This window comes from Ostrea edulis, chromosome 6 (genome assembly GCF_947568905.1).
Source record: "Ostrea edulis chromosome 6, xbOstEdul1.1, whole genome shotgun sequence".
Taxonomy (NCBI): Eukaryota; Metazoa; Mollusca; class Bivalvia; order Ostreida; family Ostreidae; genus Ostrea; species Ostrea edulis.
This window is the reverse complement of record NC_079169.1, coordinates 50,809,431-50,831,937: the sequence shown is the minus strand read 5'-3', so window position 1 is coordinate 50,831,937 and position 22,507 is coordinate 50,809,431. Positions and strand designations below refer to the sequence as shown.

Below are 22,507 nucleotides of genomic sequence, written 5' to 3'. Positions count from 1 at the left end.
TTCCTGCAAATCCACATTAAGTAGGATTTCTTTATATTTACGTCGATAAATAATCCATACAAATGAACATCTTCGCGGGCAATCTTAATTACAACAATTGTAGGAGGGAGATGGGAGATCTTATGAAAGTCACTAACTCGATAACAGTTCCACAGATTTGGTGTTATCATCTGGACATTGCAAGTAAATTAACATATCTTATTCAACACAGAAAAACATTTTATTGAATATTAGTTTCCTTTTTTGGATTGATTTACAAGTTTGTATAGTTCCGTCTTTCAGATTTTCATTTGTAGTTGTTTTTGTAATTGTTTTCTTGGAGAGTTACATGTATGTTTTCAATAATGAAGGATATGATTTTGTGGACATTTTCAAATTACAGAAATAACGAAGTCCACGGAAAAAAGCGATAAGTTGCTTCAGTTACCTGAGATGGAATCTTGGTCCCGAGGAACCCAGTCAACTCCTCCGTGGTCAGTCCCAACACAATGGGGTTTAATGTCCTCTCCTAGTTCATAGTGGCCAACTAAACCGCTTGTCATGGCCTCCACCTAAAGGTATAAACTGAACTCCTTAGCAGTAAATGTTAAAGCAATAACCTGTCTTCAATACAGCATGTAAAAATCATCAGACACGGGATTACGTATGCTTTGATATTTCATTTTCATTTACTAATAAAGGAAATTTCTGAATTATAGGAACCAGAGACTCTGAATGTCTAACAGTAACGAGTACCTGGGCCGCACCATATTACACCGCAAAATAAAAAATGTTCGTTTGCTATAATTTTCGTTTTCGAACAGCGTAAGGGGGGAATAACTGCAAAACTTTAAAATACTATCCTGCATAAGAAATATGGCTTTAATTTAATGCTTTTATTTATTTCGTTTATCTTATAAACACTCTTGAATACATTATTTAATACATGTATACTGATTTACATATAAACGACGTTTTATCTATTAACAATAATAATTTTCATTCATATGTTCATTCGATATATCCCTGTGAACTCGAAGTAAATGACACCACAGAGTCGTTCACATCTGTTTCATACTTAGATATTTTATTGAAGATGGACATTAACGGCAAACTAACAACTCAACTTTATGATAAAAGGGATGACTTCAGCTTCTCCATTGTCAACTTCCCATATTTATTTAGCAATATTCCATTATCACCTGCATATGGTGTTTATATCTCTCAACTGATTAGATACAGTTTTTATATTGAGGCAGGTTACTGACAAACAACTTAATGATGCAGGGGTTTCAACAGCCCCGTTTAAAGTAAGCATTACGCAAATTCTATGGTCGGTATAACAATCTAGTTAGCCAATACAACCTATCATTGGGTCAAATGTTGTCTAATTTGTTTCATACCGATTGTTAGGCCGTTCTTGGTACACTGATTTTGACTACGGATAACTCCATTTACCAGACCAAAATATAGGGCTCACGACGGGTGTGACTGGTCGACAGGGGATGCTTACTCCTCCTAGGCACTTTATCCCACCTCTGATATATCCAGGGGTATGTGTGTGCTAAACTCTCTATTTTGTATTGCTTATAGGAGTTATGAGATTTTTTTCCTACATCTGATCACGTGATACATACCGTGGAATATTGGACACCCTGCGTTCTCATGCTTCGCGCAATCTCATCATACCTCAACCCTCTCTTCCAGATCTTTACAGACTGAAAGCAAAATCAAGAAATTAAAATTACCACAGTTTCAAAAATACGTTTTTTTTTCTTTTAAGTCACAATACACTCAATAGTCTTCCTTTGAAAAAATTCATGAAACCCCAGTTTGCTCGAAATCAAACTAAGTTTTCCGTAGAAATCGGTTCCAATGATAATAGATCATTCTACATAATAAAAATGATAATCTGTATGAAAGTGAAATTTTTCATACAAAATGTGCGTCGTTCAGACAAAGCGTAGATATTCTAGTCACACCTACTTACCGCCGACAGTCACATGAACCAGGTCGCTATTTGGACTCTGATGACAGAGCTAGCTTTATTTTGTAAGTACCGAATATAAAATTTTGATATGCTGCGAATATAGACTATCTTCGCTAATGAAGAAAATTTATTTCCATTCATAAAATAAGTCTTTTTGTATGAATAAGATAAAGATTTGCCCCAGAAATTATAAAAGCACACCCAATTCAAATATCTCTCTATAAGGAAACATCGCCAAATATTTTCGATACCAAATTTACCGAACATGAGGCAAATGGTGTAAGAAATTGTAGACTCAGAAATGACATGGTAAATATTAAAGTTTTAAATGGTCAGTCTGTTGCTGTCTTGCCTTGATCATGCCCTTGAAACGCCCAACCGGACAACAGTCTTCGCCCCCGATCCAAAAACCCGTTGTGGTAGGCATGGCATACGGCTGGACCTACAGAAGTAACAAAAGAAATGAGATATCGAATTGAAGTCTAGCACTAGTTTTCATGAGTCATATTTGCAATGCATAAAGTTAAATTAACGATATCAATTTCGACATTGCAATGGCTGAAGTACCATGTATCAACTTACAACTATAAATACGGTGTCGTTTTTATTCCAGTATACACAAGTCTTATGTATCATTACAAAACTTGAATAATAAGAGATATTCATGAAATGCACTGACAGATTGTAGTGACATAACTGCGAAAAACAGAATATCTGTTCATTCCGTTTATCATCTCAAATATACCACGGTCCTCATTTGATCAACTGCTACATGTATATAGTCACGTGACCTACCTCTACTGTAGCACTGTGATTACCGGCGTAACCGGTCACGTGTGTTCCGTTGTTTGTGACGGCCACCAGGTACCATTCCCCTACCCTGATGGGGAGCATCGTGTCCACCCCCTTTGTGCAAGACCAGGACTTTCCCTTGTAGTACACCCAGAAATTCTCAAAGTGGTAGATTCCAAAATCCCGACATATTGACACGCCTCCAACCACAGTCTATCAATTAAAGACACCCGATGGTCATAAGTAAATATGTCCATCCTTATCCATGTTTATAACGTGAGCTTTCAGAAAGTGAATTCAAATTGTAGTTAACAAAACTCGACACTTTATGCATCGAAGGGTTTATTTAGATTCCAGAAATGGGTTTTAAGATTTTAAAGCAAGGTCTAGTTTATTCTGATAAAGAAAGTTAGTTGATTGGTTGTATATTGTTTAACGTCCCACTCATGGAGACGTCACCATTGCCGGTGAAGGGATGCAGAATTTAGGCCCATGTTCGGCGCTTACGACCTTTCAGCATGAAGATCTTCATCGTGCCACACTTGCTGAGACATGGGGTCTCGATTTTTGCAGTCTCATCCGAAAGACAGTCCCATTTAGTCGCCTCTTACGACAAGCGGGGGTACTGAGAACCTATTCTAACCCGGATCCCCACGGGATGATAAAGAAAGCATGTCCAACTTTCTGAATCCTTGAAACACATTTATAACGAAGTGACAGGGATGTTCAGAGTTGCTTTGTTATAACCACAATTCCTTATATCTAATGAGAGTTCTTCATTATCTGTTTCACATACGAGTTTGTTGGAAGAGGTAAGAAGAGAAAAATACAGGACAACAATTAGGATCTTTACCAGTAATTAAACTTAGTACACTAGAGTTAATTTTGTGAATATCAAAGTCAATAGGTATGTTCAAATGATGGAACTTGAAGTAAGAAAAGCTTAACTGGTAATTGTGACTGAAGGTCAATGAAACTAGCTTGATACCAACCCGTCGTGTTCCATCAGCCACTGCCGGTCTGACCCACGCTGCAATCGTGTATTTTGGCCCCGGGGACCAAGGTCCAAGGTCAATATATCCGTCACGGGAGCCATCAAAAACAGCACCGCACGCAAATGGAGGATCCGACTGCAAGTAATAAATAGCTGATTTGCTGAAACCCCGACCATTGTAAGTAACGTATTTCATATAATTCACGTCCGATATTTAATACATTTTTATTATGGTTTTAATGTATGTTTAACCGAAATGTTTCTTACTTCATTTAGTGAGCTCTTCTGTATGCAAATCATTATCATGATCATAAATTCGCACTATACCAGTATGCATGCTCTCTCCAATGTATATATATCTCACGCCTTGAGATGTACAGAACAAATGTTACACTGATCTTATTCTCTTCATTTTCTTCACTTTATTTTTAGAAAAAAATTTCAAGCCACCTTTCGGTATTTATGTACCTCGTAATAAGACTCTATCAACACTTACTGTATTGTCTTCGACACATTTTCCGTACGACTGACCATTCACATTGAAGGGAAATGCACACGTGTTTCCCCTCTGGTCGCCTCCGTACGCCCGAATCCTGTTTTCAGGAACAGAAGAACAAAACCCTACAAAGAAAAATTAATCATTTTATGGGAGTTTAATTCAGAGGTTGAACACTTTTTTTCGTTATATACCATTGGGTGATACCATTGTGTTTTTTTTGAAGGAATCGTATTGTTAGGGTTGCAGGGATAGACTGGTTAACAACGTGAACGTCTTGAGGAAATATCGTAATTATGAAGTCCGATGACATATCGTACCACTGAAATTCATGAAGTTAACAAAATTTAATTTAAAATGGTCTTTCCATAGTAGTTTAGCTATGCGGAAACTGTGAAGTGATACAGAAACTAGTGATACAGAAATTGTGTGCTGAGTAGTGACACAATTTGTAACGCGGTAATAGTTCACTTAAAAGTATAGTTCACGATAATAACATCAGCTGTTTTTTACTTAAACAATCGCAAACTCTTTCGCCATTTTTCTGTAAAAATGGGTGTTTTCATTTCAATACTACATGCATTGCAGATTTTGGAAATGAAATGTATCAATGAAAAGGTGAAGATCAATCTCGTAACACCTATAAGGAATACAAAATTAAAAGTTTGGCGAACATGGACCTCTGGATACCAGAGGTGGGATCATGTGCCTAAGAGGAGTAAGCGTCCCCTGTTGACCGGTCACACCCGCCGTGAACCCTATATCGATATCTCTATCAGGTAAACGGAGTAAACCGTAGTAAAAATGAGTGTGTATAATATGGTCTAACAATTGGTTTGAAAATGCAGGTGCCTTTGATGTCAAAAAGGCTTGTCTTTATCGTGAGGATTTATGAAATAACGTCTTGAAAAATTGTATGTTTTGATGCTGTTCATTTTCGATAACTTTTGTGATTTCAAATGAATTTAAAGTCACATTTGATTTACACCACTTCTCGGTTCAAACAGGAGAACTCACCGGCGTTTCCGCAAGGTAGCATTTGCATCTCATTCTCATAGAATCTACAGTAGTCGAAGACCTCGCATTTCTCTCCGAAGTAGCCGTCAGTGCAGATGCACTCTCCAGTAATTTGATGACAGTGTCCCCCGTTTTTACATCCGCAGTCATATTCTGAAATGTTTCATAACATCATTTTGTATAAAAAGAATACTAATTTGCGTCTTCTATAAGAAAGTAGAGTGCTAAAATCTATATTCTAAACTGCATACTGTTTAAACAAATACCAGCTTGACACAATATAATCCCTTAAAATGGCATGGTAACGACTTTCGTACAAAGAATTATCTAGATATTTAATTAATAATATGATAGCATTCGATTCGTACAAAACAACAACAAACTTAGATTTTTTTTTTAAAAAAGACGCAAAGATATATTTGAGACATCCAAACTTTTCATTTGCAAGACACGAGTATTATTTATGTTTACATATCACGTGGCTTATTATCAGTCGATGACTTACATGAGCTAACAAAAAACTCTTACAATGAAAATTCTCTGTTCTTTCTTATTTTTGCTTGCTCCCTAAATTGTTTCATCATTAACGTACGTCAAAATATTGAATGTTTTTGACGTAAGTTTTAGAAATCATTGCGTTCTCACCTTCACACGTGGTATCCTAGCTATGACAAGCGCGTTGACAAACATAATTTTGGGAGCCGGATTTGATGTAAATACGAAGTATATCCTTTATAAAATAATATTTTGATGCACTTACTCAAAAAAAATCTTTATTTCTATAACTAAAACCGTGTTCAACCCCCTTTACGTAGCTCCTATAATATACACTATTTACATGTACATCCATTGATAATCTCAACTACATAACCCTAAAAGTTACAAAATATCATACTGTAATGATTGTTTAATATACTGATAATACAGCCTGTGCTATATAGGCGTGTACATGTACTATACATACCGCCAGTCACGTGTCTTCCATATACTTTCTTTTTAGATGCATAATAACTTAGTGGGCGGGGCTTATATATACAATGTACTTGGAAAATGGTATACGTGCAAAATGCAAACTCCTCAAGTTCAATAAAACAAGAAATTTATGCGTTTTAAATTAATTATTTTCATGCAGTCATTTTTTTCGTTCCAGGAACAATAAGCAGGTTCGTGAGATCTATCTTGGTGGGACATATTTTCGTGGGTTTTGTCCTAGCAGGATTCGTCTTCGTGGAATTTCTCTTCGTAGTTAGGATTTACTTCTCAAAGTAGTTCAATTTTATTAGTTTGTACTGTACTCTATTTCGTAAGTGTCGTCATACCACAAAGATAAACATCCCTCAAAATCACCCTTTTTACAGTATTTGATAATTCCATCATCAGTCAGCTTATATGTAGACATTAGAAAAGGCTGTTTAGTGGGGGGGGGGGGGTTGGGTAAAGGGGCATGATCAGTGATTATAGCATGTTGTCATTCGTGTATAAACTCTTTGTGCATGCATGCGAATTCACACGTTCCCTAATTGACCAAACTACCCCCCCCCCCAATAACTTTGACCTTCCCGCTTGATTTTATTCCCCTGCCTTTGTTACATTTACGTTGACAAGGCTTGTATTCTTTACAATTGGAATTCATAATTGAATTAATAATCGCAGTTGATACGACTAGGTATTTTATGTCGATTATGTCGTAATTATTTAATTTTTAATTCCAGTTTATTCCTTATCATACAGAATCAATTAACAGATTTATGAAAATAGAAACAAATGATACCCACTCTTACACCTGGCCTGTAGGCTGCATCGCTGACATGGGTGAAGTAGCGCACACTGTCCAGATGTGTCCTTCATCCGATCTGCCTCGCCATTGGAGATTTTTTGTAAAGAACTGTGGAAGATATCAAAACAATTAAGGTTATGTCAGTGAATTGGATGAGTTTATGTATCTCTTATCGCGGAACATGTCCCTACTTTTTATTACAAAATATGCACTGTATGAGGAACGAAGTGAAGGCGTGTTTTCTGAGGTAGAAGAAAATGTTCAGACATTTTCGTTCCATTCAGAAAACCTGCACATGTACTCAAAACATGACTCTTGTGGACTTTAATACCAACAAGATTCCGATTAGAATACGGAAATATGACTGAAATCTGTAATAAAGACTAAACTAGAAGTCAAAATGGCCTATACGTTGATATTTGAATGAAATCTCTATCAAAGACATCAAGTTCTTTGTATCGAATTTGAAATTTAATTTACATGCAAATGACGGATCTCTTGCTGAATGTTCAAATGTAACAACTTCATCTATCATTATTATTGTACATTTATTTTTATCATCATTATCATCGTACATTCATATAGCGCGCTATGTAATCAACATAATTACTCTCAGGCGCTTTACATGAAAATGAAGAAAAAAGAAACGATAATACGAGGGAGAGTCAATAAGTAACCAGTCTATCCCATTTCCGATTGACCGAGACAGTCACGATTTTCATGCCTTGTTGCAATACTGTTACATGTTTTATACCTGGGTACAAAATTGCCCGCGTATCGAGTCATTCTTTAATAAGATATTGAATGTCAAACATGGCTAGTGATGCAAAGGCATGCTTTTCATCTAAAGTTGACCACCGTGCAATAATTCGGTACTTGTATTTAAAAGGTAAAACGGGCAAGGAAATACACGACGAGTTAACCGATGTTTATGGGTCTTCTGCACCATCGTATGCTCAGGTTAAATTCTTGGTAGGGGAATTCAAACGCGGTGAAACCAGGTCTGGATGCCACCGACGAAGAGTTCGGGATCTGGTATACTCTGATAGGCGAATTCAGGTGGAAGAAATAGCGCGGGCATTAGGCATTTCACATGGTAGCGTTTCAACAATCTTGCATAATCGTTTAGGTACATAATGTATGCGCAAGCAAACAGCCCGTTGGGTCCCCAAATCCCTTAGCGATGAGCCAATGGCAACCAGAGCATCAGTATGCAGCGCCTTGTTGAAGCGTTTTAGGTCGAAATATGATTTTCTTTTGAGTCTGGTGACTGTAGATGAGACTTGGGTTCATTATCATGAGCCAGAAAATAAAGCTCAGAGTCATCGGTGGGTAGGGTCTGGGTTCCCGACGCCAAAGAAGTTCAAGACGCAAGCATCTGCTGGCAAGCTGATGGCCACAGTATTTTGGGACGCAAAAGGCGTTATTATGTTGGACATTTTACCAAAGAGAAGTACAGTAAATGGAGTGTACTATGCAAACTTGCTAGACCAGCTGAGAATCGCCATACATGAAAAACGCCGAGGTAAACTCTCTAAATGTGTTTTGCTGCAACAGGACAACACGAGAGTCCACACTTGCAAAGTTGCAACATATGCTGTAGAGCGAAACAGGTATGAATTAATACTACACCTTGCCTATTCGCCAGACATAGTTCCTAGCGACTTCTTCCTATTTCCAAACTTGAAAAAGGATATCCGTGGACGTCATTTCGGGTCTGACGAAGAAGTCGTGACGGCAGTTAAAAAGTGGGTCAATGGAAAGGACCCTGACTTTTTCAGTTCTGGGCTGATGGCACTCGAACACCCTTGGTCTAAGTGCATCACATTAGAGGGCGATTACATCGAAAAAGAAGAAGTGGATCTCAACCGGAAATAAGTTAGGCTGATTACTTATTTACTCGCCCTCGTAAATACATAAAAAGGACATGAATGATACTAAACTGAGGTTAACATAGTAAAGCTATAAAAGTTTATCTAAGACATGCTACAAGTTTATGAGAGTGGAATTTCTTCTATATGAATATGTAAAACAGGCAGTAACTATGTATTAGCAGTAACTGTAAACTAGGATGTGGATGTCTAATTGATTGAATCCCAGTATGAACATTTCACTGTCTAATTTGATATTAAATTCTTTTACAAACCCTCTTCCAAACATGCTACACCAAGTAGTAACTACTAACTAGACCCGTCCCTGTCTGATTAGATAGTTTTAAAGGTATCTTACTAATCCCAGTAGGAACACCCAACTAGATCCGCTCCTGCTGGACAAGATATTGACTGTCGTCCTAAGGTACCATCTACATTGAAGAGAATTACGTGGGATGAATCACTCGGTCGGCAAGTTAACTCTGGCTGTAAAAACGAAGAACGAAAGTAACATTTTAGCAGTAGATTTAGAAAAGACGAACGAAATAACACAGGCAAAGAAACGAAAGTGAATGTTAGCACTGGCTGTAGAAAAGACGAACGAAATAACAAGAGGCAAAAAACCGAAAGTAAATGTTAGCATGGCTGTAGAAAAGACAAACGAAATAACACGAGGCAAAGAAACGAAAGACCAACGAAGTAGCACGAGGCAAATAAACGAAAGTAACAAGTTAGCACTGGCTGTAGAAAAGACGAATGAAATAACACGAGGCAAAGAAATGAAAGTAACGTGTTAGCACTGGCTGTAGAAAAGACGAACGAAATAACACGAGGCAAAGAAACAAATGTGCAACATGCAACACGTAACATGAGCAGACGGGGGGGGGGGGGGGGGGGGGGGGGTTAACGAGACAACAGGAAATAGAAGTTCTAACATGGGGAGAAGTGGTGGATCCAGAAATTTTTAAGGGGACACAGTATATGACTGGGGTACGAGGGCTGTCTTTAAGTTCCCAGGAGGTCCAGAACGAAGCCTTATTGAGTGAAGTCTCCTGGAGCTACAGAGTTCTGTCAGACAAAAATGATTATTTTATAGCGTTATATATTTATATATATATAAAAAAAAAACCAACAAATGGATCATATTTGTGAGAACATAGTTGCTTCCGAGTTATCACTAACCAAATCCAAAATCTCGGGTATTCTCTCAATCGGCTTCATTGGGTTTTAGAGTTAAATTTTCACTAATATTCGCAAGTAAGGTAAGGTCAGACATACATTTCAATAGAAATTAGAATTTCAAAAGATTACAGAACCAATAACTTTAATTTTGAATTCAATAATTCACAATCAACTCCCAAGAAACCAAATAATGTTCAAAGCGCATGTAATGTGATGACGTCACACTCAAAAAGAGGGTAATCAGGGTAAAGTATCTGTAATTTTCTTACATGTACAAGGGCCGTCTCGGGTGGTACATTTTAAAGACATAATTCACCCTGGCCTGTGTCAAACTTGCAAACAAATCGAAATTACACGAAATCAATATAGCATAAGGGCACAGGGTGAAATGAATTTTCTTCTTTACTTTGTATATAAGAAATATTTAACTAGACGTATCGGCACGACACGAATGTCCCCGTCTGCAGTAAAGTCAAATGTAGGAAATCCATCGAAGTATAACATTGGATGTGGTATTAAAAATGTATGTTACACGCATTTAGTATAATGAAGTACTCAACAACAGTCCTTTATATGTTTTAACAGCCATAAAATGATATTTTTTTTTATTTCTGTTAAAGGGGCACAACTCCATCAATAATCAACGAACCGGAACAAAACTTGAAAGTTCACTCTATATGTAACTCAATAATATACACGTGTACATCTGCATACAAAAATCAGTTCAATATCTCAAGGCATGTAGAACAAAAATTCCGGAAAACTGCATACAAAACATCAGTTCAATATCTCAAGGCATTTAGAACAAATTTCCGGAAAACTGGTCATAACATTTATTTTTCTACGTTAAAGGGGCACAAATCCATCAAAAATTAACAAACCGGCACAAAACTCAAACTCGATCTGTAACTCAACAATATAAATCTGCATACAAAAAATCAGTTCAATATATCATGGCATTAAGAAAAACAATTCCGGAAAACTGGCCATAACAGTAATTTTTCTACGTTAAAATTGCATTCAGAATTCAACGAACCGGCACAAAACAAGATCTGTAACTCATCAATATACACCTGCGTACAAAAATATCGATTCAATATCGCAAGGGGTTTAGAAAAAAAGTATAGAAAACTGTGTGTCGCGAAAGGACGGACAAGGGTAAAACTAAATGCCTCGAACACTGTGAGGCGGGGCATAGAAATTTTATTCCTGTGAAAATCTTGTTGAATAGCATACATAAATTTATCAAAAATTACCTATCCGAGAAACTGACATTTTTGCAGCAATACCGGTATTGGGTAGTTGCTCTGTTTTCGCTCATGTCCAATTTGTTTGACATGTATACTCTCACGTCCTAGCTGTTCTGCTGGTTATCATGTCATTAATCCATGCTGTGACGTATAATAGTCATCACCAAACCATATGATAAGATTATAGCCTACGATTTGCAGTTCGTAATCCGACTCACATGCCAAATTAAACTATTCGGGTCTGGTCTTGTCTGAAATTCCCCATACTTATTTATTGTGGTAGAGGTATGATCCTACGTTCAAACAATCAAATTCAATACAACCAATCACTGTCTTGATAGCCTAAATTCAATACAACCAATCACTGTCTTGATAACCTAAATTCAATACACCCAATCACTGTCTTAATAACCTAAAAGAAATTCTCGTGCAATTCTGTTCCTAGAAATACTTACACCGTTCCGTTGTGCTTGACACACATCCCCTACAAATTTGGCCCCTGCACATTTGCCTCTACACAAACATTTCTCTGCCTGAAATCCAGCAGGACAAGAGCGGGAATCAAACACCGTGCTCTCTGAAAAAGAAGTATTATATTTATATCATCAGTCTGAACAATTTCACCGATTTAAAACTGAGAGATCCGACTATGAGAGAACTGAGAAAGGCATGCAGTCTTAGTATATGAATCTACTGGGGGAAATATCAAGAGATGTCACTTGGTTTACTGAGAGAATTTAGGATGTGACCGCTCAATTAACAGGGGAGCTTACTCCACCAAGGCACGTGATCCCATCTCTTGTGTTTCCAAGGGTCCGTGTTTGTCATACACTCCATTTTGTATTTTTGTGGAATTTAAGAGATTTATCACTATTCCTTATTTACACTTTTTATCATACCCGTATTTATTGCATGCGCTGAGGTGTCATATATTGACTCCAACAACTATCTTTAGAGAATATACGTTCGTTTGACACACAACAATGGTGCCACGGTTCTTTTTGTGTGTGTGTGAAGATCATGTCAAAGTCACACTTTTTACCAATCAAAAACCTAGAAATTCCCCTAAAGCAGATAACAATTCCTTCCACATTGTACTATATTCCCCTATTTGTGGAAATCTATTCAAGCTCTGAATTTGTTTTACTGGCGATCAGAATCTGTACCAGCTTTTGTTTTCAAAGGAGAAAATAAAATGATATTTTACTACGCGGATGATTCGCCAGAAATATAGTTCTCTGTAATCCTTGCTCCCCAGACCCAAAAATATAGTCCTCTATAATTCAAGCTCCCCAGACCCCAAAATATAGTCCTTTATAAATCATGTTCCCCATATACAAACATATAGTAATTTATAAATCATGCTTTACAGACCAAACTCTAGATTTAAAAGCTGGTCCCATGACTCACATAGTTTATAATTGAGGAAAATACAAGCACACATGGTGTACACATAGCGTATATCATCTAATATATCAAGAATCCATCCTTAATTCTCATGTGTATGATAGGTGAGGATAACGAACAGTGATCAATCTCATAACTCCTATAAGCAATACAAAATAGATGGTTGGGCAAACACGGACCCTTGGATAAACCAGAGGTGGGATCAGGTGCCTAGGAGGAGTAAGCATCCCCTGTCGACCGGTCACACCCGCCGTGAGCCCTATATCCTGTTCAAGTAAACGGAGTTATCCGCAATCAAAATCAGTGTGCCAAGAACGGCTTAACAATCGGTATTAAACATGTCAGACAGAATTTGACCCAATGATAGGTTGTATTGACGAACTAGATCGTTATAAAGACCATAGAATTTGCGAAATGCTGACTTCAATCGACACTGTTGAAACCCCTGTACCATCAACGTGTTTGTCAGTAGCTTACCTCGATTTAAAAACTGACTATACGCAGAACAAGCTCTTGCATATCAAATCAGTTGATATATATAAACACTATATGCAGGTGATAATGGAATATTGCTACATAAATATGGGAAGTTGACGATGGAGAAGCTGAAATCATCTCGTTTGTCATACAGTTGAGTTGTCAGTTTGCCGTTAATGTCTACTTTCAATAAAATATCTAAGTATGAAGCAGAAGTGGACGACTCTGTGGTGTCCTTTATTTCGAGCTCACATGGATATATCAAATCGACATATGAATGAAAGTTATTATTGTTAATCGCAGGCACTTATATCGCTTGGGGCCTAATTACTATATATACATGTAAGAGTATAGTAATTAGTAATAAGGCCCCAAGCGATATCAGTACCTGTGTTGTTAATAGACAAAACTTCATCGATATATCGAATTGAAGGCCACAGCGAGAGATTTTTTCTTCTCACGTATATCATTTTCTAGAATAGCTGTGACGCGATTGGCTAAATTGTAATTCACTCTCGGAAGAATATTTTTGTTGGAATTCTTACCATCCTGCAGCTCGCAGTTGTATCCTGTAAATCCGCCGTAACACTGACACATGTATCCTCTCCCCCCGTCCGCGACACACTTCCCCTCGTTCTTACATGGCGGCATTCTACATCGTGAAAAACATTTACATCATCACGTCATCGTTTTCTCTTTACGAATATTTTATCGGGGCAGTTCTCTTCAGAGTGAAGATATCCATAATTATGACAAAAATGTGTCTTACTCGAATGTTGAGAATTCCTAAAAGCATAAAATCTTTGTTCTCCCCACTTCTACAAGTGTATCAGTTTATATCGATGTGATATTTCATAGCTGCATAAACTTTCTGAACACCCTTTACTTGATCTGATACTTGACGGCTTAACGAACTTTCTGAACACCCTGTATATTGATCTGATACTTTACGGTATACAGACTTTCTGAACACCCTATATCTTGATACATTACTTGAGGGCTTTACGAACTTTCTGAACACCCTGTATATTGATATGATACTTTACGGTATACAGACTTTCTGAACACCCTGTATCTTGATCTATTACTTGAGGACTTAACGAACTTTCTGAACACCCTGTATATTGATTTGATACTTTACGGTTATACAAACTTTCTGAACACCTTTTACATTGGTATGATACTTTACGGTTGAATACTTTCTGAACACCCTTTATCTTGATTTGATACTTTACGGTTGTACAAAATTTCTGAACACCTTTTGCATTGATCTGATACTTTACGGTTAAATTCTTTCTGAACACCCTTTATCTTGATCTGATACTTTACGGTTATACAAACTTTTACGATAGACAACTTTTCTGAACACCCTTTATACTGATCTGATATTTATACAGACTTTTTGAACACTCTTTATTTTGATACTTTACGGTTGAATACTTTCTAAACACTCTTTAGTTTAATACTTTACGGTTAAATACTTTCTCAACACCCTTTATTGTGATACTTTACGGTTGAAGACATGGTTGTGTGCGAATCAGGACGAGTTGTAAACTGGGTACACTGGGGGAGGTCTTCAGCGCCGGAAAACACCTGCCTGGGTATCCTCCACACCTGCCTGCAATGGCCTGGGACACACCTGCAACGGGTACATACAGTAATCATTGGCTAAAACAAAACACTGTTAATAAGAATACATGATTAAAGAGAATCTTTTCACATTTATCTAAACTATAGATACAGTATAACTTGAATATAACAAGAATGAGTTAAACGACTGCAAGCATATGGGCTTCTATACTAATGTTTGGACTTACATAGTCCCATCCACAATTTGCAAAAATCAAATTGAGTTGTGTCCCTGTGTGGGGTCAACTCATAGGTCAAAAGAAAATAAAACAACATTTCTCCTCTTTATGCCACTAAATGTGTTTACATGTACATGCAACCATAAATTCGCAATTGTTAAAAAAAATTCGTTTCATGTATGAGTACTTCCACCATGGAACAATTCAAATAAAATATTATAACTCTGCCAAAGTTACAAACCCAAAGATTACGAAGAAGACGATGAGAATCCAGTGGGTTTTCCCCAAAGATGGCAGTCAAGGGACATAACTTTAGCAAAGTAAGGATTTAACATTATTTGAAGACATTTTGACAGCCAATGAAGTCGGCTTTGAAAATGTTTCATTATAAGCAACGTCTGCTGGTGGTATGGTGTTCAGCATGATAGCAGATTAAGAATTCACATGCAGTGTAGATATCTGCTCACACGTTATATATTGTATCAAACATTGATTTATACTCACTTTAATTTCTGGGTTTTCTATATTGATGCTAATCTGTGTTTAGTATTCATTAAGCATGTACTATGATATCCACTTATATTTCACACTAGTGGCTCTTACTAGTAATAGTTTAATGAACCTGAATCCTTCAAAGAAGTTAATCACGTGATCTACAATTACACAATTACTCTGGGGTTTCAGTCGGGTCACAGTGCAGATGTGTCAACTTGAAGCCTTCATGGGACATGTATATGTATATTAGTGATATCGTTTACCTGTATCGTACACAGACATCCGTCCTATCCCCCCGCACATCTCATTCCTATTGGCTGTACAAGGAAGGTTGCACTCACTCTCGGACTTCGCTCTCGGATTTCGGTCATGGCTGTCACCACAGAAACAGTCACTAGAATTCTGGAAATCGTGATAAATTGTTATATTGCCCTAATGACACTATAGTTGTACATGTGGACATGAAATATGGGCCTGGCACCTGGGTTGAGAAGGGCATATAAAAATTCTTATATGTCGGTCTTTTCTATAAACCTTGTATTTCTGGTCTTTTCTATATACCTTGTATATAGGTCTTTTCTGTAAAACTTGAACATAGAGAATTTTGGTTTTGTTTTCTATTCAGTGTCATTTCCCTCTGGTGTTTAACCTTAGAGCTTCGAAACCATGGGTACTAAGTCTATATACAAGATATCATTCTGAAAATGTGATGAAAATCGTGATTAGAGTTGTAGCTTAGTGTCATATTATTGACCATGGCATATGGCAATCCGGACATCATAAACCATGCTAGGTTTTGTTACCATTTTTCTATGAGTTCCGGCAAACTCCGTGCAGTGTCGATTATCCGGAACTACTTTCCCCTATGAATAATGATACTGAAGTTGTAGCGTAACGGAATATACTGAGCTGACCGGAGCTTGTGAGTTCCGGAATAAATGCAAGAGGTGAACACGTTTAGTGGCTGTATTTTTACATAAACATTGAATAGCCGAAAGAAGGAATATAACATTAGATCTAATAAAATATGTTGACAACCAGCACATGAACAAATGCATGAACCAATTGCGATTAGATCCCATTTCAAGAAGGAGGTGATAAAACTTCAGACATTGCATACTCGACGGAACGTTGAACCTACATGTATTTAAACGTTTAACATAGCAGCAACTGTTTCTTTGCAATGTCTCCGGCAAGCGCACGGCAACAGGAGAAAAGATCACTCGACTTTCGGATATAACCTTCAAAACGGAAGTCGGATGTCATGGTTGGTGTTGACAGGCTATAGAATCCTTACTGCTATGGTGTTGAATACACATGTTGGTGACGCTTCACCTACAGCTGGTGAAAACCCCATATGTTTAGGTGTTAGTATCAATGAAAAGATGACGATAACGAACGGTGATCATCTCACAACTCTTAAAAAAGAATACAAAATTAAGAGTTGGACAAACATGGACCACGGCTGGACATACCAGAGGTGGGAAGAGCTATGGGAGGATTTTGCTTGGCACGTCACGTATTGTTTTACGTCACTCAGCTAGAGACGTCAGCAGCTTTATAGTTGAAATGCCACAAATGTTGACCTCTATACGGCGCTCAGGGTATTTTATCATGCCAACACCTACCATGACACAGGGCCTGCATTTTTAATGTCATATCCGAAAGACGCGGGATTGTATGTTGTTTCATGTGGTATATACTAGTTTTTTTCCTTTTTGTTTCTTTCAAACAAACCAAACAAAAAGGAAATCATCATCTGGAGGAAATTTTGCCAGACGGCAACTTAAGGATGTATGCTACACCAGAGAAATTTGATGTAGATGAAAAGTAGAGGATATGTACAACAATATTTTGAAGTTGAAATTTTTCAAATTTACTTTATTTTGTCAAAACATAGTTTTAGTAGAAGATAATCTGGAAAAAAAAATTAAAACCCCTGCTGGACTCAAACCTGCGACCTACAGTTCAGCCGTCGGTATGCTAACCTACTGTGCTACTCGTCTATGTATTTAAATTGGAAAGGAAAAGTCAAGTATTGCTGATATTGATTTATTCCTCCATGTTTTTAAAGGAAGTCAGCCATTATGACGATGAAGAGTACCTCCTTAAATGTAAGTCTACTTGAAGCAATATAATTCATTTCCGTGTCTTTACCTGGAGTCCGGCGAAGGGGAATCCCCTGCTGTTACAGAACTTGATACAGTATTCCACATTTACATAAGTTCCGGTGATGTGTGCACTGGGTAAAAGGCGATCATTTGTGTCCAAAAAACAGCCGACGTAAGCTGAAAGAGTTAGTAATCAAGCGTACATAGTAGTTTTAATCTGAACATTTTCAAGCGTATATACACTGTACGTATCAGTATTATAGTTCACAACATACGATATGGGAATCGTCCAATTTGTATTGTGTTCTACTTTTTTCATTAGTACAACATCTGAATTCTAGTCTTATTTTGAAATACTGTTTATCCATTACTTTAGTCGGATGAAATACTCGCGTTTTAGGAGAAATAGAATTTTCATGGTCGAAGATCAAATGGACATTGTTTATTCCCTATTTTCCTGATAGTGGTAGAAATTTTTTTAGCTGTATTTTACATCATCAATATCATTTTATTGTATATAATTTATATACACTGAATATAATGACTTAAAATATTGTTTAAGCGCAAATGTTTGGAACAAATTTTATTGTTTTACAAAATATGTGCATTACATGTAATGGTGATGGTTCAATGTTCTGTTCGGTAGTTAAATTCTCACTCATCGTGAAAAGTTTGTATTTTTCTTGGTACATGTAAATATCCGTATCATAAACACAACGAAAATAAAACCACACAAAATGAACGATGTTTCTAGTCATTAGTACTTACACGTGTTAGAGATGTTCCAGTCATTTGTACTTACACGTGTTAGAGATGTTCCAGTTATTTGTACTTACATGTGTTAGAAATGTTCCAGTCATTTGTACCTACACGTGTAAGAGATGTTCTAGTCATTTGTACTTACACGTGTTGAAGATGTTTCCAGTCATTCGTACTTACACGTGTTAGAGATGTTCCAGTCATTTGTACTTGCACGTGTTAGAGATGTTCCAGTCATTTGTACTTACACGTGTTAGAGATGTTCCAGTCATTTGTACTTAGACGTGTTAGAGATGTTCCAGTCATTTGTACTTATACGTGTTAAAGATGTTCCAGTCATTTGTACTTACACGTGTTAGAGATGTTTCTAGTCATTTGTACTTACACGTGTTGGGGATGTTTCCAGTCATTCGTACTTACATGTGTTAGAGATGTTCCAGTCATTTGTACTTACACGTGTCGAAGATGTTCCAGTCATTTGTACTTACACGTGTTAGAGATGTTCCAGTCATTTGCACTTACACGTGTTAGAGATGTTTCTAGTCATTTGTATTTACACATGTTAGAGATGTTCCATTCATTCGTACTTACACGTGTTAGAGATGTTTCAGTCATTTGTACTTACGCGTGTTAGAGATGTTCCATTCATTCATACTTACACGTGTTAGAGATGTTCTAGTTATTAGTACTTACACATGTTGAAGATGTTTCCAGTCATTTGTACTTACACGTGTTAGAGATGTTTCTAGTCATTTGTACTTACACGTGTTAGAGATCAATGCTGAGCCAGTCTGTGGAGAACTGGACGGAAACTTCCCGCTCCATGTCCACTGGACAGTCTCGGAGACAATAAACGGGGTACCAGTCAGGTCCACCTTGAATATTCCCATAGGAATGCATCGTGGTGAGATCGCAAAGTTATCTCCAGCTGTGGCATAACTAAATCAGAAGGAGATCCAAAATTCATATAACTTCAGTACGTACAAAGTGTTCATGGAAATCAGGTTTAATTTTCATGATGTTTGTTTTTAAAAGATAAGAATAATATCATGTGTTATATTCCTATACATCTTGCATGTCTCGATGAGACTATAATGTTTTGATACAATAATGTTGTACAAAGTCTCCATATGAGTGAAAAATTCTCAAGTGGGACGTTAAATGATATACAACCAATCATAATGTTTTACACAAAATCAACTTTAATTTCAATATTTCGTTAGAAATTGTGAAAAATACAATTATAACTACCCACAAGATCTACGTACATTTTTTTTTCTTCAAATGAAAACGTTGATGATAGCAAATAATAAGAGCAGAAATTACTTGATTTTGTTGGGTCCGATTTGGTTTGTAAATCTAGTGTCGGTGATATCAACTATCAGAGTGTACACATTCAGTCTGACTCTCGTGTACTCCGTCCTACCGCTGGCATTGTACAACTGCCGCGGGTGGAGGTCGGCGCAGGCCGCCGTTGACCCTAAAAATCATATCGAAAGAGCCTGACTACATAATCCACATCTAAGAATCATCTATACTCTGATAACTCAGACTCTAGAGACATGAAAAGTCGCAGATCAATAATGCTAATGAAAAGGTGAAGATAACAAACAGTGATCAACCTCGGTTACATTAGCCGTGAGCCGACGATCTTAATCAGGTAAACGGAGTCATCCGTAGTCAAAATCAGTGTGCCAAGAACGACCTAACAATCGGTATGAAACACGTCAGACAGCATTTGATGCAATGATAGAATGTATTGGCAAACTAGATCATTATAAGAACCATAGAATTTGGGTAATACTTACTTGAAATCCCTTTAAAATCAACCTGTTTGTCAGTAGCCTGCCTCGATTTGAAAAACGGATCATACGCAGAACAAGCTTTTGCGTACCGAATCAGTTGAGAGATATAAACACTAAATGAATGTGATAATGTAATATTGCTACATAAATGTGGGGAAATGACGATGGAAAAAGTAAAATCATCCCGATTGTCTTTGTTGAAACCCCAGTATCATCTTTGAAGTTATGAATTTGACAGAACATTACTTTAACATTTCTTCTTTTTTAAATTTGTAAACATGAACAGTAATTCTTATAGATTTAATTGTCCAGATTAATTCTTTCAGTTTCAGCAATAATTTCTTAAAACAGATTTAGAACGAGGCAAAACTTGTCTCCATGGGTGGAATCAACCTCTACCCAGAGTTATCGTTCCTTACAAGGAACGTCAACTCTGGGTAGAGTTTCTCAATCCCATACAGGTACAACATTTATGTAACAGTTTGTGTTTGTTTGTTTTTATATGTCCCTTCAAAAAGTCACCTGTATTGAACATCACCAGGTATAGGTTAAGTGCCACAAATTGAGACCTATACTTGGCGCATAGGGCACAGTGAGGGTTCCCTAACGTGACAACGCCTGCCAGGTCCCCTCCGCTTGCACGCCCATGTTAATATCGGGGAGACAATAATACATGTACTTGAAATTTTATCAAAGTCAATATTGAGGACACCACGATAAAATCTTGATAAGATAAAGCTATTCGGGTTAATATTGAGGAAATGATACTTATAGTCTTGATACATAATCATTTTATCAAAGTTAATATTAAGGAAACTCTGTGTGTAACAGAGGCAGTGCTTGTCTCTGCTAAAGTTTACATCCGGGACCAATGACACAACAGTTCAGTGCTACATATATATATATATATATATATATATATATATATATATATACATCCAATAATAAAAGTCAAGAAACACAAAACTCGAATAACATTTCACTGTTAGCGCTTTCGGCTTTAATGCCTCTTCAGACAGTTATAAAATGAAATAATATTGCTAAGTAACGTCAACATATCACGACGTAAGTAATTGTCCTTTGTGACGTCATAATAAATTACACTGGTAGCGGTATAATACACACAATATTAGACAAAACTTGGAAATCAATTACAGATTTCAGTTCAATGTAGTTTCAATTTTACACAGTTATTTTCTATTAAGTTTGGGATTAAACAATTTTATAAAGTATTCCTCCTTTGTAACTCTGGAAATTTCGCAGTCATTATACATTTTATAAAATGGAAATATGTTGAAATCTCCATGACCACAATTGGCAAAATGTTTTGTCCGATATAATTTTCATTACAGGTAGGGCAGGTCATACAATATATTACATTTTCGGATTTGCATGTCATGTTAGAATTTGGTGTTAATTTTTTGCCGCATTTAAGAATTTTTTCTCTGCCTTCCTCTAGATGATTGCATGTACCGTAACGTGAATCACCACATTTTTGCACGGATTTGGAATTTTCCGTAGTAAATCAGGCACGCGTTAGAATTCTCTTCAGATTAGGAGCCTGTCTTCTGCTGTTTTTTATTTGAGATTCTTTTATCAGGTTTTTGAGATTTTGGGATTGTTCTAATATAGGAAAAAATCTTCTAGCTGTTCCAAAAATATTGTGGTTGCGAGGGTTATGCGTAATTACAAAAGGAATATCGTTGTTTACATCGTTTTCTTCGTGTCGGGAGTTTCTTAAGATAGATATAGGTGTGTTCCGTGCTTTGGTAATTCCGTCATTAATGAGGTTTTCCGGATGTAAACAACGATATTCCTTAATATCTTAATATCATCACATGATCTCTAAAAACGTAAATGTTCATTGTCATTATTTTTCAAAGATTAGTTCAGTGACGTTTTATTTTGAGGAAAATTTACAGTGAATAACTATGCCTTTATTTATTGATTCCAATGTCTATTTTGAATGAAATATTGAAAGGTTAAAGCTGAATTTGACCAATTTTTTTTTCTCTCACCTCAAATCATCTTATTCCTTTCTAATATAACTAAAAAGATATATGATTGATATTTTTCAACTTTGAATGACTGCAAGTTTGTCAAAAGTTACGCTAGGTGCCAACTTGTATAAAAAAATGAATTTTTATCGAGGAAACAAAAATTCAGGGTTCATACATGTAAGTTGAATTTGAAGATTGTAATTGTTTTAAATTTGCATAAAATTGCTATCTTATTTCACAGAAAATGACTTGTGTGAGTCATTTGGACTCATTTTAATTCTTCCAAAAACATTGAAC

At 36.7% G+C, this 22,507-nt stretch overlaps 2 protein-coding genes across 2 annotated transcripts in view; both read right to left on the bottom strand.

The window, feature by feature from the left end:
- LOC125646492 (uncharacterized) overlaps nt 1-13,932 on the bottom strand; it is a 56,675-nt gene extending 42,743 nt beyond the window's left edge. The window contains exons 1-11 of the mRNA XM_056139863.1: nt 13,778-13,932; nt 11,804-11,925; nt 9,275-9,402; nt 7,044-7,153; nt 5,269-5,421; nt 4,252-4,376; nt 3,754-3,891; nt 2,765-2,974; nt 2,322-2,411; nt 1,617-1,697; nt 428-551 (exon numbers count right to left, since the gene is read on the bottom strand). Of these exons, the coding sequence (XP_055995838.1) occupies nt 428-551; nt 1,617-1,697; nt 2,322-2,411; nt 2,765-2,974; nt 3,754-3,891; nt 4,252-4,376; nt 5,269-5,421; nt 7,044-7,153; nt 9,275-9,402; nt 11,804-11,925; nt 13,778-13,883 (1,387 nt within the window). The 5' untranslated portion in view covers nt 13,884-13,932. The remainder of the gene's footprint in view (nt 1-427; nt 552-1,616; nt 1,698-2,321; nt 2,412-2,764; nt 2,975-3,753; nt 3,892-4,251; nt 4,377-5,268; nt 5,422-7,043; nt 7,154-9,274; nt 9,403-11,803; nt 11,926-13,777) is intronic.
- An 808-nt stretch (nt 13,933-14,740) lies between these two features.
- LOC130047286 (uncharacterized) lies at nt 14,741-20,858 on the bottom strand. The gene is made up of 6 exons (XM_056141925.1): nt 20,819-20,858; nt 19,732-19,885; nt 19,169-19,344; nt 17,693-17,823; nt 15,799-15,937; nt 14,741-14,871 (listed from the first exon to the last, which is right to left on the bottom strand). The coding sequence occupies exons 1-6, from the start codon at nt 20,856-20,858 to the stop codon at nt 14,741-14,743; spliced, it is 771 nt and encodes a 256-aa protein (XP_055997900.1).
- Nucleotides 20,859-22,507: the final 1,649 nt, after the last annotated feature.

What these genes read in the sequence shown, in the direction of transcription:
- LOC130047286 (XM_056141925.1), bottom strand. Translation starts at nt 20,858, where the DNA reads ATGGGCGTGCAAGCGGAGGGGACCTGGCAGGCGTTGTCAC. An exon ending in ATCGGACCCAACAAAATCAA is followed by an intron (nt 19,345 to 19,731) that starts GTAATTTCTGCT and finishes CTTCTGATTTAG; the next exon opens with TTATGCCACAGCTGGAGATA. An exon ending in GATGTCTGTGTACGATACAG is followed by an intron (nt 14,872 to 15,798) that starts GTAAACGATATC and finishes TACCCGTTGCAG; the next exon opens with GTGTGTCCCAGGCCATTGCA.